The 17,915-nt window shown below is 39.6% G+C and overlaps 1 protein-coding gene across 1 annotated transcript; it reads right to left on the bottom strand.

Annotated features, from left to right (window-relative positions):
* Window positions 1–658: 658 nt before the first annotated feature.
* LOC108282228 (TNFAIP3-interacting protein 1-like) lies at window positions 659–2,691 on the bottom strand. The gene is given in 2 exon segments (XM_037727860.1): window positions 659–762; window positions 764–2,691. Coding segments are annotated over 2 exon segments (1,845 nt in total). The 5' UTR covers window positions 2,545–2,691; the 3' UTR covers window positions 659–698.
* Window positions 2,692–17,915: the final 15,224 nt, after the last annotated feature.

The raw sequence follows: 17,915 nt of genomic DNA on the forward strand, positions 1-17,915 counted from the left end.
CACCCTAATCCGGGCTTCTGGCACCACAGGCCTCCAGCTGCAGGGTCAAGGGTCTGAACCTCAGGGCCTGCAGCTTCAGGCTGGGGCCCCTCAGCAGACGTGGCTGGCATGGCCTTCTCCCATCTGTGATGGCTTCAGCGAGGCTACTGTGAGTGGAGGTGGCGAGGGCCCCAGAGTCAGAACATCTGTCGTTCTCTTCTGCTCCGGAGACAATCCCACACTTCCCACAGCTCCTCACAGAGGGGTAGGGCTGTGCGTGCGACAGGTCCTGCTACAGAGCTTGAAGCAAAAAAATAAACATACACACAAACTGGTCATGGCACCCAGAGGGCCTGAAGCCACTTCTGTGATGTTGTGAAGGAAGGGGGTCTTGGCCGCCCCCCACTCTTAGGATTGCTGCTCCTGGAGGCTTCTGCAGTAGATGGCAGGTCAGAGCTGGATGAGGTCTCTCTTCACTCAGCAGCAGGGTAGTGAGTTTTTCCCAGTCACTCCCAGCAGAGTGCAAATGAAAGCCTTCTGGGCAGAGCCTCCCTAGTCTTGTAAACAGCTCAGTTCAGGGACTGGGGTACAAGCTGGCCACCCATCTCGGCCTCTCATCCAGTTGAGGCTCTGGCCGCACTGTGCATGTGACTTCTAGTTTTTCGGCAATCTGAGGTCAGCTGGCTCTGGTTCTGCAGGCCTGGCTGCAGGAGGGTCCATCACTTGGGAGCTCTGATTTGGATTTCGAATCCCTCCACAGGGTAGACGCCAGGTGTATTCCGGCAGATGGAAGAGGCGGGAGTTGGGGATTGGGGGCGGGTGCTCCATGGCCATGGGGGGAGGGGGGTAGCGGATCTGGGACCAGTCCTCGAAGCCGTGGTGTGGTACCATGGCTGGCATGGGTGGGTAGGCGTAAGGGTAGGCACCGCAGAGGTGTTCCGGGTGGGGCTCCACATGGTAGCGCTCTCCAGAGGCCTTTGCTTTCCTCTTCTGCTGTCTGAGGGCTTCTCTTGCCTTCTCCTCATCTTTGAACGCTTTTAGCTGGGCATTCGACAGGGTGACCTGGGCCTGCAGCTTCTCCACTTGCTTCTTCAGCTCTTCCTTCTCCTCATTCATGCGCTCACGATCGCTGCGCTCCCTCTGGAAGTCCTCCTCAAAGATCTTCACCTGCTGTTTCAGCAACTCGTTCTGCGTGACCAGCTCCTGTTTCCTTAGGAGGCCCCCTGCTCCTTCTGGGCTCCCAAATGCTGTTGGTGGAGATGATGGGGGGGCTTGGATACTCAGTGCCTCCTCCAGGGCCTTGTTGAGCCGCTGGATCTCTTTTTCCTGGTACTCGCGCTGCCGGGTGAGCGGGCTCAGCTGATCCTGTAGGTACTTGACCTTTTGGCGCAGCTCCTTGGCCTCCGCTGTCAGCTGTTCCTTGTCGGTCTCCTCCATTTCAATCTTGGACTTGGCCAGGAGGAGCTTGCGGTCAAAGTCACGCTGCTTCTGCTCCCGCTCAGCCTCCAGGTCAGTCACCTGCTTCTGCAGGTCAGCCAGCTTCTGGCGCAGCTCTGTGATCTTCTGCTCGTACTGCTGCTTCATAGACCGGAAATGCTGGTCCCACTGCTTGTTCACTTCGAGCAGCTCACTGCGCTGCTGCTCCAGCATCTTCACCTTCTTCTCAGCTGCACCCAAGGCCCCCACCTCTGGGACCTTACCTGCCGTCACACTAGCCTGCTGCTGTCCGGCCACCATCTTCTTGCCTGCCCCTTCCATCTTCGGTGAGCCTGGCCGCCCAGAGGCTCCCTCTTTGTTACCACTGCTCATCAACAACTTCTTGAGCTCCAAATTTTCCTCCCGCAACCTCTCAGCAGCCTGATCCCGCTGTTCCAGGCCCTCATCCAGCTTGGCCTTCAGAGCCTCGTTCTCCTTCCGAAGCTGCTCACACAGGGTCTGCAGGATGGAGGTGCGCTGCTCATTCTTGTGCACCTTGGACGCCAGCCGGTTGAACTCCAGGGCCATGCGGCCCAGGTGGGTGAAGAGCTGGCCGTGGTCTGGCTCCTCCGCGCACACGCTCAGCGTGGTCTCCAGGCGCTGCAGGTGCAGCATCAGGTTACCGTCCTCGTGGGGCAGGGGGCCCAGCGCCATTACATTGGCATGGCTGCTACTCTCTGGCGGAGAATTCTGCTCCTCAGCAGAGACCACTTCAAATTCAGAGGAGGTGCCACTGGATGGAGGCTTCTGGGCTGGCGATGGCTTGTCACTGGGGCATGCAGGGGCAGTGGGAGGTGCTGTGACATTTGAGTCCTTTCCTGTGAGCTCAGCCAGCGGGTCGAAAGAGCCCAAGGAGGGAGAAGGTGGTGGGAGCACCTCGTTGTCCTTCACTAGCTCCTCTGCCTTCTGCCGAAGCTTGGCCGCTTCCATCTGGGACTCTTCCAAAAGCTCCCCTAACATCTTTATCCCTTGCATTTTTTCCTTCAGCCGGGAATTCTCCTTCACTAGGCGCTCAAAAGCTGCGGATGCCTCTCCTGAGGGCACGCTGCCCCCAGGGTCGTAGATCCGGTACGGTCCTCTCCCTTCCATGAGGGTAGCTCAGCCCCTGCCGTGGTGCCCACCTAGCCGAGGACTGGGAGCTTTGGGACACAGCGCCCCGCCTGCTGCGTCCAGCCCCGAGTCCAGGGACCCGGCAGCGGCCCGGGCCAGGCTCCGGCACTCTTCGGGCTCCTGGGCGGGGGCCTATTAGGTATTAAAAAGAGATTCAATAGTGCAAATGGTAATTCTCATTTAGAGTTCTTGTTATGGCACCAATTTTGATAGGTAGAGAGGTGCCACAGAATCACCAGCAAACACTTCCTTCATAAGGACACTTAGATCCCATCCATTATCATTGAGCACCTCTGCCATAGAAAGCTGACGTTAAGGGAAGTGTATCAGACAGCCAACACAGACACCTAACTGCGCAGGGTGGACGACAACCACTAATTTAAAGTTACATTTATTAACGCTCATGTGGCATGTGATTAATTCTGGTTATAGAAATCAAGAATAAATTAGCTGTACTGCTTCTAAAAAGTCAAAATAATAGCTTCTAATTATTATAAAATTCATAGTTTCAAAGAAAATTATCATAGATGATACATTAATAGAATTATCAGATTATAGACCTAGAATGAATGTTAGCGTTAACTACAATAACATCTAAAGCTAATAATGTGCTTACTATGGGCCAATCATTATTCTGAGTGGGTTTTTGGTTTTGTATATTAATTCATTTTCAAAGTTGTTCTAATTAGCCCCATTTTACCTACAGAAAGATTAGCGCACAGAAAACTTACCTAAGAATACACACCTAGTAAGTGGCAGATGCACTATTTGAACCAGAAAATCTGGTACTAGCATGTGTTTTAACCAGTATTTTATTTTACTCATATTCTCCATTTTATAACTGAATTCAAGGATATTTAAACAAATTGACCCAAAACTTTAATATCTCTGTGCATATAAATTTTATATACATATATCATTGTGTTTATTTTGTTGATAAATATTGCTAACTCTAAAAAGAGTTGTTCATTTCTTTGGGGGCTCTTTAGAGGATGACTAAACATCTTAATAAACTTAATAGAACTCACGTAATAGTAAATTGTAATGTGGAAAATAACAACATGTCTGATATTTTGAGCTCTCTTCTCAATTATGGATAGCAATGGGAAAGCTTTTTGGTAATTCAGTTTCTTTATTCCACTAACCAAGTCCAATAGCCTTCCATTCACATTATAAAGGGAAGCATTTCACAGAAAATGCTTTCACAACTGAATTCCATAAAATCTACCTCTACTGCTCTAATACTTACTAGCTAGGCCTCTCTCCTGGATTGAGTGAAACAGGCTACATGGAGAAGTCATTTGATAAAGTGGAAAGGCCACTGGTCTGACTATTAAGAGGCCAAGCCAGTAGGATCAGCTTACTTATTAATGAACTTAAACATGGCTTAAGGTTTTTTATTTTGCTAAGTCTTGGTTTCCTTGCTGGTGAAACTGTAACCATCTGACCAGGTTCTTGCCCACCGCCCAGATAGAGTTGAACACTGAAACAGCAGGTATTGCACTAAAGAAAGAGTTTAATTATTGCAAGTAAACCAAGCGAGGATGGTGGGTATTTCTCAAAGCCCCCTTCCTGAGACTTCAGAGGCTATGGTTTTTGAAGACGATTTTGTGGGCAGAAAGATGGGTGGTGTTGACTGGTTTGGGATGAAATCACAGAGATGTTGAAGCTGTCTTCATGCACTGAATCAGTTCCTGGGAAGTGGGGAAGTTACTACCAGTCAAGTCAGTTCCTTGGTTAAGGTCATGGGCTACCTGTTCGTTGGTATCGGTTGGTCCATTTGTAGGCAAAGTCTCAAAAATATCTCAAGGACCAGTCTTAGGTTTTAGAATAGTGTTTGTGGTTCCCGATTGCTATCGAAAAAAAGCTGAAAACAATGGCAGTTATCATTGAACTATGCCTTTAGCTTAGCAGGAAAGACTGCAGGAGGTGAGATCCCCAGTGATCAAAGCTGCCCACCACCCCGCCTTCTTGGCCAGTCCAATTTCTGGAAGTCATGGAGAGGGGCTGCATGATTTAACGATCATTGTTCTTTAAGAGGAAAACAACTTCATTAATCCTGCGGGCAGCCTGCCCAGAGGCTGGGACAGGAAGATAATCAATTATTAGTGACTACCATTTGTTGAAATGACTATGTACAAGCAATCATGCATGGAGCAAGAAAAAGTCAGAGAGAAACGAAACTATCTTACCCAAATTCACCACAATGTTAATGTTGTGGCCTTTTTAACTTTGATGAAGGTGGTTTCAAAACCTGTGAGGCACCTGGAGTAGCACAGGAGGGTTTAATAAACATCTGATCCTCCTCCTCCTTAGTGAGAGTTTAAGAGGAGAACAGCAACCAACTTGCTAATTTGCTCATATTACCACATGACATAGACCAGTGAAATTCCATATCAGGTCACAAGACATAATTCCAGCTTTCGAAACAGAAACTAAAAAAAAAAAATTGACTTTAAGGCTCTTCAAATTCTTCAACTAACACATAGGAATATGGCTCTTTTTGTAACGAGAGAGAGAAAGAGAAAGAACCAGGATTTGAGAGAGACAGTCCCGAGAACTAAAAGTAAAATCTTAAGAGCTCTAACTGATTGAATGGACCATCTCTTGCCCAAGGGGACCCCAGAATAACCTTTAAAACTGAGTTCTCAGCCATGACAGGATAAGAAGGAGGACATGCCTCATTATACCTGCTCCCTTGCTGACCACAATTAAGCTTTCTTCTTCCCTAAGAGCTGAACAGAAACCAGACAGTTTTAAAAACTTCACAGGTGATATCAATCAATGGCCTGATACTGCCCCTCCTTTTTCAGTTTTGGCACAACAACCAAACAGCCTTCCTGATGAGACCCCACCAACCATGGTGTGATTCCGAACACCATGATTCATGTCCTCTGCTTCACCTTTGGATGTTAGAGGGCTGAGAACTCCATCCTCCAATAATGCAAATGCTACCATTTTTGCTCATGGGCTCACGAAGGGGCATGAAGCTCAACTGTGCATATGAATGTTTCTCCTTTCATAAATCTGCATGGCTCCTCCTATAGCTTATTAAATATGTACAACGGAGTGCCTTGCCTAGCAATAATTCCTGTTCCCTTGCCCCTCCCTCCAAGCATCTGCTTTAAGCTCCTGGGGAGAAGCTATGCTTCCCAGCCCATCAGAAAGGCCACTCTGCAGGCTGCAGCCCTTTATGAGAAATAAGCTCTCCTTTTTAAATTTATGAACCTCCTAATTCTTTAGTTGACAGTCTAAAGCCCATTTTGTAGAATTCGCTCAATATCTAGGAAAATTCCTTCCTGAAATACTCTTTATAGAAACAGACTGTCTCTGTCTAAAGCTCTTTCAGACCCAGGCACTTGAATTCCTGACTCTGTCCTTATCCTTGTGTTGTGCTCAGCCTAATTTCATCCTAGCAGTTATTTCATTTACCATTATACTTACCACTTGCCCAACCTGTGTTCTGCTTACCTTTATCCCCTAGGCCTAGCCTGATCCATATCCAGCTTTGCTTGACAAACTTCAAAGCTTCCTGTTCATTTTCACTCATAGATGACCTGTTATATAGAATTACTGCACCTTACCCAGAGCACCCGGCAAGATTGTACTCTATATCCACACTGCAAAGTATTTAAACTCATTCTCGTATTTATTTATGTCGGGGGGAAAAGTAAGCATGGATTAAACATGAAGATATTGTTAATGTGAAGATAGGCTATAATTTATCAGTTCTTTAGGAGCTAAATGTGAAATTTAAATATGCATTAGTATATTTGTGTTCTCCTTATTTTTTTGTTTTGAGAGTAATGTGACTCAGCTAGCAATTGTGGTTGTGTGATTGATTGTAACTTGTCTGTGGCTCTCTGGGACCTTCCTGAAAATGAAATCGACCATCTCTGAGTGATAATGTCAGTGGGATAGAATGTGTCACTGGATAATGGTCTCCTGCTGCTGCATAAATGCCAAGGCAAGCCAAAGGTATTTATGGGGGAAAAGTTCATACTAAGCTAAGACTTTTATTTTCAATGCAAAAGAAACTAAATCTGTGGTCAGCTAACGTTACTATAACTTATGCTAAATGTAGATTTGGTGAATGCATATAATGGATGTTCAAGAAAGACTATGATAGCCATTCATCAATTTTTATTTAAATTCAACATTCTGATTGGTTTAGAAACTTGAGTTTTAGTGCAGTTAAGCAAATTTTAAATACGATTAATTTCTCAGAAATGAAACACTTCCCTACCTATGATTTTTAACACTTACCAGATTAATTTAGATTATATTAGGCATATTTGAAATCTGTGTTTTTACAGGCTAGAAAAAGTTGGATAAATAATATTCAGATGTCTAGGAACTACATTGGTCAGATTATATAGTAAAAGGTAAAAGATTTTAATATTGTAAAACACTGCAACCTCTCAAGCAAAAATTAATTTATGTTACTTGAACTGCATCTTGTGAGAAAACATGCATATATAGGAAATATTTAATAAAAACTCGACAATTATAATTCATGGAGATGTTCCAAATATGAAGTTTACTTAGAAGACATATGTGATATATTTTGGGTAGTAAAATGGCATTACCCAATTTTCTTTCCCTGAACCTGGCAAAAATCGTCATACTGTTAGTTTTCTACTACACAACCTTCTCTGATTAGATTTGCTTTGTAGGGAAAGTGGTAAAATGAAATATAGATCCATAACATATAATATATTGGCCAATGAGAAGTAATGTGTAAGTCTAGGAAACACATTTACTTGAATGCCCTAGAAGAAATTGCCCTGAAATGTGTGGATATAGTAGCCCATTCTGAGTCTTTTGCTGGTGGCAGCCACTAAAGAAGAAATTGATATAATTTGTAACCAAAAGTATATGAATATATTTAAAAAACTGTTTTGTGAACTGTTTGAAATACGTTAGAAGTTAAAAGCAATCTCATTCATACACATATACCTACACCTGAAGAGATGTCTTATTTTAAAACTCCAATACTTCCATTCTAGAAATGCCAGATAACTCAAAGTATCAATGTTAATTCTGTGGTTTGAAGGTAATAAGCTCTGTGACAGGAAATTAAAATTTTATTCACAGTTTTGACTTGCATTTTGTTTTTTTGTGAAGGTCATTCTGTATATGGGTGTGTTGATACTTGAAAAATTACAAAATTATCATGAAAATAATTTTGTGAATTTTTCTCAACATGTCTGATGCCAAAGATCTAGTTGGCATTTCTGATACAGACATCTACAATTAATGAGGGCAATGAAAAGAGAGGAATTTCCAAATAATCAAAAATCATACTTTAAAAAATTCTCAAAGATGGAATTAATTGGAATGAATAAAACCATATTTATTTAAAACAACATACAATTGTTGAGAGCTCATTTACTGTTCTATTTATCATTACAGTATACAAAAAATTGGTACACTCATCTAAAAATACAAAAAATTCTTGCATTTTTTAGGCAAAAAAAGGCCAAAAAGTTGTAAAAACAGTTTATTGCCTATCATCGTGCCTTAGTTGAACTCGCCTTTTATGTTATAGGACTTGAGTTGGGTAGAATCCTAGGCTCATGTGACCATTATATTGCTCTTGTCTTGCTCCCTCAACACCCAGGCATCCCTAACTCTGAATCTTATTTTTTTATTTTACTTCAAGTTCTGGAATACATGTGCTGAACAAGCAGGTTTGTTACATAGGTATGCATGTCCCATGGTAGTTTGCTGCACCTATCAACCCTTCATATAAGTTTTAAGTCCCGCATGCATTAGGTATTTGTCCTAATGTTCTCCCTCCCCTCGAACCCTACTTCTCAACAGGCCCCATTGTGTGATGTTCCTCTCCCTGTGTTCATGTGTTCTCATTTTTCAACTCCCACTTGTAAGTAAGAACATGCAGTGTTTGGTTTTCTGTTCCTGTGTTAGTTTGCTGAGGATGATGGTTTCCAGCTTCATCCACAAAACATAAAATCCCTTGAAGAAAACCTAGACAACACCATTCAGGACCTAGGCATAGGCAAGGACTTTATGACTAAAACACCAAAAGCAATTGCAACAAAAGCCAAAATTGACAAATGGAAACTGAAAAAACTAAAGAGCTTCTGCTCAGCAAGAGAAGCTACTGTCAGAGTGAACCAGCAACCTATAGAATGGAAGAAAATGTTTGCAATCTATCCATCTGACAAAGGGCTAATATCCAGAATCTACAAGAAACTTTAACAAATTTACAAGAAAAAAACAAACAACCCCATCAAAAACTCTGAATCTTAGAACTCATAGTCCTACACAGTCTTTGCTGTTTGATTGGTTGTTTTCTTGTTCTCAAGAAAAGCTATTGGTATAAGAGAAGGTACACAAAGACTGGGTCAAAATAGTACCTGGAGAGGGAGAGGAGGTGCTTAGAGTTACAGTAGACTCAATGTAGATTCTACTGTAACTTCCTGGTTCCAACATGAAAATCCCTTATTGGTAGGTAAACATCATGAAATGTATCAGAGGTCCAACCTTTTTGGCACCAGGGACAGTCTTCCTGGAAGTCATGGATGGGAGGGGGGAATGATTTCACGATGAAACTATTCCATCTCAGATCATCCGGCCTTAGTTAGCTTCTAATAAGGAGCAGGCAACCTAGATCCCCGGCACGCACAGTTCATAAAAGGGTTCGCACTCCATGAGAATCTATTGCCACCACTGATCTGACAGAAGGTGGAGCTCAGGTAGTAATGCTGGCTCACCTGCTGTTACCTCCTGCTGTGCAGCCCAGTTCCTAACAGGCCATGGGACAGTAACAGTCCATGGGGACCTCTAAATATTATTGTGATACTTTTAATATAATTGTGCTAAATTACTAGCTCAGAGTCCAAAGCAGTAAAAATGAAATATTTTATAGTTTAGATTCTAATTCACAGATTTAAAGGACATTCTCATACGCAGATCTGTCCTCCCTATTACCATCCCATCTTATCACTTATCTTTTATCTCTGAAGGGTTCATTAAAAATCATTAAGAGATAAACTCTGTGAGGACTATTGTTTTGCTTAATTTATTATACAGAAATTTTATGATTCTTAAAATTGAATGAACAATTATTCATTTGAAATAAATTATCAAAATAAATATAAAGAATAATTTTGATTCTTTTGACATTAAATTATGAATCAGAATACATACACTATGTCAACTATATAACTAATAACATAAATCAAGTTCAATTAGCTTCTGCACAAAGATAGAGTTTCATTGGCTTAAAGTGTTCTCCAGTTGTAAGATAAGGCCCTGCAAAGAAATACTCACTCTCAAACTAATAGTTGCATTTAAAATAATACTCGAGATGAATGAGTAGACTTCAAGAATAAAACGTACCTGACTTACATCACAGTAACAGCATTGATACAAGGGCCAATCTCACCTGCATGTAAAACAGCTGCCTATTTGATTGGTGTGATTTGAAAAGTGTAGGAAGGACATCCATTGACCTGTCACTGATGATAGTGAAGAATGAATCACTCTGTTAGATGAAAAATTTCCTTTTTCTCCAAATCCACTTTTAAAATGTGAATAAGCATGGGGATAATAGTATATTAAATTACTAATACTCCACAATCTGTTCATTTTATTAGATGTCTTTCTTGTTGACATGAACTAATGAGGATAACCCAGTAACCTTAACCCCTATGGGCAGGTGAGGAAATAAATGAGGGAGTGAGCCAACAATAAAAACAGGGAGGATAGAGGATGGAAAGGGGCACAGAATAGCCAGGCCATGGGGCTAAAATTTAACCTCACAGCCTCACAGTTTTGCCATCAGTCTGTTGTCTTGGATGCTGCTGATACTCATTTGTAAACCTCTATGCTGTTTAACAATAACATCCTAAACATTGTGATGCTGTTGTCACTTCTTCATCACACATTTAAAAATTCATGTCAGTTTTGCCTTTTTTTAGACATTTCTTAATAAGAAAAGTATGAGAGATAAATATGAAAACAGTATATTATGCAAGACATAATTCCACATATTACAAATGATTATTTAGCAGCTATTTTGAGATTTGGATCTTGTGGAAAAAAGGCTTATCAGGATATATCATACAAAAAAGTTTCCAGGATCTATTAACAGAGTACTTAAAGTACAATAAGGCTTTTTTGTTGTTGTTTGTTTGTTTGCCTGGATAAAGGAAGGTGTAATTAACAAAAAAAAATAATAATAGCTAATGTTTAATAAGTACTTCCTTTGTGCTACTTATCATATTAAGTGATCCTTACGTTTTACCTTTCTTGAGGAACATATATTTGAAATTATCTAATAATTTCATACAAATATTATTTTTTAAAGAATCCTCATGCAGCAATGTTTCAATCCCTTTGTCGATATAAACCTGATAGGCCTTTTAAATGATAAAGATTTTCTGTTAGTTGTACCTTGTGGATTTCTACACTTAAACTGCATATTCAAACACTTATGCTAAAGTCAAGCTGTTTCCATCTGTTTAGGCTACACATTCCCTCACTTAGCAGTATAAAAAGAGCAGTTTTTCTTACACTCCTGGGACAAAAATCACACAGAATTCATAAGAGATCCAACACATGAAAATTCATTTCCTGACTGGAAGCACTGCAATGCCATGTAGCACAAACTATTACTTTTCATCATGTTTATAATAAAGAAGTCAAGCAAACCATGCCCTTCAGGGCTGGACACCTCATCACCTCACTTGAAGGCAGTCACAGCCCTCAGCCATGGCATGTGGAGTTAATTACTCTGGGCATTGAGACACTGAGCACCACAATGACCCCATTTGTAACTCTTGTACCATGTGCTATGCTGAAGCAAATTGTTTCCCTACCTACACACTCGGGGACACCAAATAAAGCAGTGGCTCTGGGATGCTTGAGGACAGTTCAACTGGCATCTCAAAGGGACATTTATTTTCTCAGGTAACCATTTGATGGGGACTGACAACAGTCTTCAGTTAGTTACTGTCATTCTTCTAGTTCAGTTGGCTTCAAAACCCAAGGTTATGGCTCCAGTGAGAATTTTAACATTGTGATAGTTTCTCCAACACCTTGTGGATTTGTCATCTATAAAGCTGGGTCATTTCAAGAGCAATTTCTACAAGAATTGTGCAGCCATGAAAACATGACACCATGCAGTTCTGTATGTACCACAGTCCTGATAGCTGTTATCTGCTGAATTGCAGGAGCTCAGGCTTATTAAAATTCCCAGGAATCACTCAATGGCAACAGACTGTATTTAACCCTTTCAAAAGTATTTTCAAAACACAGTATTATTATAAATTAATCTTTATGAAGCCACAAAATGACCGTCTGGAAAGTCTAGGCAAAATGTAACATAAAGGAAAATTTTATTTGTCCCGCTCTAAGCTCCTTTTTCTTGTGTCTGTCTCATCCCTGTTAAAGAAATTTCAGCTGTCATCCCCGTGTCCCCAATCTCACCGAAGGAAATAATGAGAGGAATCAACTGACACTCAAATATTAATGACTTAATGATTGCGATATATTATGAAGCTCTTCTTTTACAATGTTTTTTATTTGCTGGTACTCAAAAAGGCTCCACAGTAGCCAATAAATGCTTTTTTAAAAAATAAGAAAAGGGGCTGGGCGCGGTGGCTCACGCCTGTAATCCCAGCACTTTGGGAGGCCGAGGTGGGTGGATCACGAGGCCAAGAGATCGAGACCATCCTGGTCAACATGGTGAAACCCCGTCTCTACTAAAAATACAAAAAATTAGCTGGGCATGGTGGTACGTGCCTGTAATCCCAGCTACTCAGGAGGCTGAGGCAGGAGAATTGCCTGAACCCAGGAGGCAGAGGTTGCGGTGAGCCGAGATCACACCATTGCACTCTAGCCTGGGTAACATGAGTGAAACTCCATCTCAAAAAAAAAATAAAATAAAATAAAAAATAAGAAAAGGAAGGAGAAAAAGAGAAAGAAAATAAGAAAGAAATGGGAAAAAGAAAAAGGAAAAAGGAAGAGAGATAGACAATATACTCTGGTAAAATACAGATACTGGTAGATTCTGGAGTTGAAATGCTGGCTTTGACTGTGCTTCATTTCTTAACTGTGGGCAAGTTATTTAATCTCTAAGACCTCAGTTCATGTTCCTGTACATATAAGACTGAACATTTCTTACAATTTCACTTGAAAAGCTCTTTGTCATATTCAGTCATAAAATTGTCAGCCAGAAGTACATTTTATTTAGAGAGATAAACTTAATTTTCAAATCAAGACTAGAGTTTATTTGTAGATTATTCCAATTATGTTCCAAAAATAGAAAGAATCTTATATCAACATCAGTATGTGATTTGGAAAACGATACAATTAATTACTTGCAATATCCATCAGAATTTGGAAAGAATAAAGTTGAAAAAACAGTGACTTGTTTTTAACTACAGGAAAACTAAAAAAGACAAACATTAATATATAGCTGTTAAAGTTAATATAACATAGGAACACAGAATATTTCATATATTTTATGATTCAGAATAGCTAGTTATAAGCTACTTAAATCAAAAAAGAAATATAATTTAATATCAAATAGATTATTCAGGAGAAATGAGTATAGCTTAAGGCAATTCTTAAAGGCATTAATCTGAAGGATAAAAAAGAATGAAGAAAGGAGAAATAACAAGAAAGGTGATGAGAAAAGAGAAAAAATAGAATCATGTTTAGAATTTTCACCCTCATTCAATCAAAATTTTGGAATGTGAATTCAGTTATTGTGGCTATGTTATAATTCATCAACAATTCAGTCTCACTCTATTGTTGAGGAGTTTCACTGTGTCTTTGACTTTAGGCCAATATAATGTGTGTCATGTTCAAGTCCAGGCATTAACAAGGATGGCATCATTCCATTCTAACCTTTGGGAAATGACCTTAATTCTCAAATCTTGAGAAAAATTAAAGATTATTCCCATTACATAGCAAATAATGCACCTTCATGTCTGTAGTTGTATGTATCTGGATTAATATATCAAAATTATGTTGTGATATAATCAGGTCAGTTTCAGGGTCTTAGGAATGGGGAACAATAAAGAAAAACCTGAGTGCAGAACATGGAAGATCCAATGTGCTGCGTGTAAAAGGACGTGGGCACAGAATGACTCATAAAACACATGTTGCTCTGCACTTCATTTAGTAGGATAGATATGTTACAATATGATTTACTGTGCCTGAGAGATGAGCTATGTATCAGTTATCTATTGCAGTATGACAGATTGCCCCAAAATTTAATGGCTTGAAGTAATAACTTCCAGCTATACTATTTTGTCATACCTTTCAAAATGTTTGTCAGGATGGATTTAGTCTGCTATGCCTCCTCCAAATCGCCCCCAGTTGATGCATTCTTCATTGTTGACTCCTATATTTAACATGCACACATATACGCACGTGTCGATCTCATAGGCGTGATCATTGTGAAAAGAATAGCTTTTAAAGGCTGGATGTGGTGGCTCACACCTGTAATCCCAACACTTTGGGAGGCTGAGGTGGGTAGATTGCTTGAGCTCAGAACTTTGAGACCAGCCTGTAAAGCATGGCAAAAGCCCGTCTACCAAAATACAAAAATTAGCCAGGGGTGGTGGTGCACATCTGTAGTTCCAGCTACTTGGGTGGCTAGGGTGGGTGGATTGCTTGAGCCCAGGAGGCAGAGGTTGCAGTGAGCCAAGGTCACACTACTGCACTTTAGCCTGGGTGACAGAGCAAACCCTTTCTCAAAAAAATAAATAAATAAAAATAAAAATAAAAATAAATAATTAAGTAGCATCTAAAACTCAGGTATCATCTTGAATGGTTCACAAACTACTCTCAGTATATCACTTCAAGATGAAAATTAAAACAAAAAATTAACAAACCAACAATAAGAGGTCAGAGTTTGTTAGTTTGAAGATATCTTTTGGAAGAGTCATTTCCCTGAGGAAAAGCAGAAAATGAGACTCAACTACTCCTACATAATCCGCAGATCAAGATACACAAAGATCAGTAATTAAACTTTTACCTGCTAGTGCTCCAAACCAATGCATACAAAACAATAATTATTTCACATGTCCTAGGAAAGCAGTAAGCTGAAGGATGTCATATTCTATTGTGTGGCAGATGTGTTCCCACTCATAAGAAGCTCTGTGGAACTGTTTTTTGTTTTTTTTTTTTCTACTTAGCAATTTTGCTATTTACTTCAATTTAAACTTTGCAATACCTCATGAGATTAGCAAGCTTTTTCTAGAGGGAAGAAAATTAACATGCTTACAGAGCAAGTTTTCCTAAGCTATCAGGGAACTAAAAGGCAGCTGCCAACTCCCCTGAAACAAAAGCAGCAGCAGCAGAATGGGAGAAAAAGCACTTCAGAAAATTCTACATTCTGTTAGCACCTTTCCTCTTAAACACAGAAACCTCAAGCATCAGAACAGACAACCATGAAGGTGACACCTCAAGAAAACTAAAGGAGGTGAGATCTCAAATGGTTTTACTTGAATTGTCCGTTAAATGCATATTTGACGCATACTAAAAGGAAAATATCAGGTTAACCTGACATAATTTCCCAGGTTGCTTGAATTTTCATCTAAAGGAATTTAAGAAACATGCATTTTCTGAAGATGGTACAGTAAATTATTTTGTGCAGGGCTTAGGCATTTAAAAGTCCTCTGTAGTATTAAATGTTTCTTATTTGACATATAGGAAATATATTATTTCCTATAATGCTCAGAAATAAAAAACTATATGTTTGCAACAACAACCATCTCTATTTTTATTCCTGTTTTCAAACTTCCTACATTAGTTGAGAAAGCTCAATATTCTTGTCATTTATAATAGCATTTCTGTTTGAGTGTTTTTTTCTGATTCTTTGTTTTCTCAGTTTACAAACCAAAGCACTTGCCATCCATCTCTCTAGACAGAAGACCTGAAGGTTGGCCATTACATCTATTAATATTCGTCACAATTTAGAAGAAGTGAAGTGTGTGTTAGAACATTTGTAAAATGAATAACACTAATAGTAGAAAAAATGCTTCTACATTATGGAACAGGGTTATAACGTAAATCATTTAAATTATATTCAAATAAAAATTGAAAACTAACCAAAAATCTGTGAAATCCATACCATGTTCAGTGGAAGCTCATGGGAAGTGCGCATTACAGTGAATGCTCAAAAATTCTGTGCCTTACCCTGGTAACATAGAGAGACTTCATCTCTGGGAAAATAAATAGCCAGGAATTGTGGTGCATACTTATTGTCCATGCTACTTAAGATATTGAGTAGGATGGTCACTTGAGCCCAGGAATTTGAAGCTGCAGTGAGCTATGATTATGCTACTGCACTCCAACCTGAGCAACAGAGCGAGACTAAAAGCATAAAAATTGTCTGCCATATGCAAAAGTGTATTTTAAGGGCATAGACTTTCTTAACCTAGGGTCACTAATTTAATGAAGAAATGAACATGTCCATATTAATATTCTCCTAATGTATAAAAAATAAAAACTAAATGTTTGAAAAATTATTCTTATAAAAGCTGTCTCTCAAGATTGCACTTTTCTTTACACATGCACTAGGTGAAATTTATTAGTCTGTTCATAAGCTTAACAAAGGCATGTCTTCCTAATTTTTTTCTTTTTTCATTTTTTGAGACAGGGTCTCACCCTGTTGCTCAAGCTGGAGTGCAGTGGTGTGATCTCGGCTCACTTCAATCTCCGCCTCCCGGGTTCAAGCTACTATTCTATGCCTCAGCCTCTGAGTAGCTGGGACTACAGGTACTCACCACCATGCCAGGCTAATTTTTTGTAATTTTAGTCGAGATGAGATTTTGCCATGTTGGCCAGGCTGGTCTCGAACTCCTGGACTCAAGTGATCCACCTATCTCGGCCTTCCAAGGTGCTGGGATTACAGGTGTGAGCCACCACACCCAGCCAGTATTCTTAATATTGATGTGCATTCCATGTAAAGGCTGTGTCTGAGGTCTGTAACTTCTAGAGAATTATTTCAATTTTTCTATATTCAACCATAAATGAGCATATTGTTTCTCTTTTATAGGACAGGGTATTTATGCAGATATGTTTTCTGGAAAGAAAGAAATACCACTTTCTAATAGTGAAAATTGACTCAGTATTACTCTGTAATTATTCCACTTTGAATGCCTTTTAACATTTTATTCTGAAGGCAATATTTGAGACTGTACATTGTCATCCACACTTTGTATACACATAGTCATATTCTGTATCTATCATACATGTTAAAAAATTATAAAGTGTTATTAAAATGAAAGTATTATGATTTATAAGATACTTAGATGCCAATTTTAAATCTGCCACATACTATTTCAAATACAGATAAATTAACTCTTATTTAATGTGCCATATTTGAAAAAAACTGGGTTTAACACTGTTCTAGTCATCTATTGATACGTAACAGACCATCTCAACTTAGTGTCATAATAGTACTGAAGGCATTCATTTTGCTCACAAATCTTCAATCTGAGCAAAGCATAGTGAGTAAAATTTATCTCTGCTTGATGTCATATCAGTTGGTGTTGTTCAAAGGCTAGAAGCAATTTACCATCTGAAGTTAGAATTGCCTAATGCTCATGTAGGCAACCTATAGACCAGAGGCCAAATCTGGTCCACCATCTGTTTTTGAAAATAAAGTTTTATTGGGACACAGCATTTCTCATTGGATTATGTATTTTCCCATTAACATTTGTTTATATTTACGGCGATTTTCACAGAGAATTAAGTAGCTATCATAGAGACTGTATGGCCCCCTATGTAAGCATTTGCTCTCTAGCCCCCTTTAATTTATAAAAAAAAAAAAAATGCTATCTTCTCTATAAAGACTCACTCAACACATGTTTGGAGGTAGATTTTGGTTGTTGACCAGCACCTCAGCTTTGGCTGTCATAAAAAATTCGACACCATCCTCACCATGTAGCAGTTTGATTTTCTCATGACATGGTGGCTAGATTTCAAAAGTGAGCAATGCAAGAAACAGTAAATGGTGACAGCTAGTTTCTTAAGACATAGGTAGTAACACAGTCCGACTGAAGAGAAGGGGCATTTGTACTTTCATCTCCTGAAAGAAGGAGTATCAATAAATTTATGTTATGTTTTAAAACCACCATACACTCGTGAACACATTTCAATAATATATTTCCAAGTACTTATGTCATAGAAATTACCTAAATATTCTTCAACTATTTACTGAGCCCTTAAAATGTAGAGTACATCGATAAGTAAAATAGATATCATCCTTGCTTGAAGGAGCATATAGTGGAGCATGAGTAAAATATGGATAATAACCATGTAAATAAACAATATAAACATGACCACTTTAGAGAATAATA

The sequence above is a fragment of the Cebus imitator genome, unplaced genomic scaffold, assembly GCF_001604975.1.
Source record: "Cebus imitator isolate Cc_AM_T3 unplaced genomic scaffold, Cebus_imitator-1.0 Scaffold12, whole genome shotgun sequence".
In the NCBI taxonomy this organism is placed as follows: domain Eukaryota; kingdom Metazoa; phylum Chordata; class Mammalia; order Primates; family Cebidae; genus Cebus; species Cebus imitator.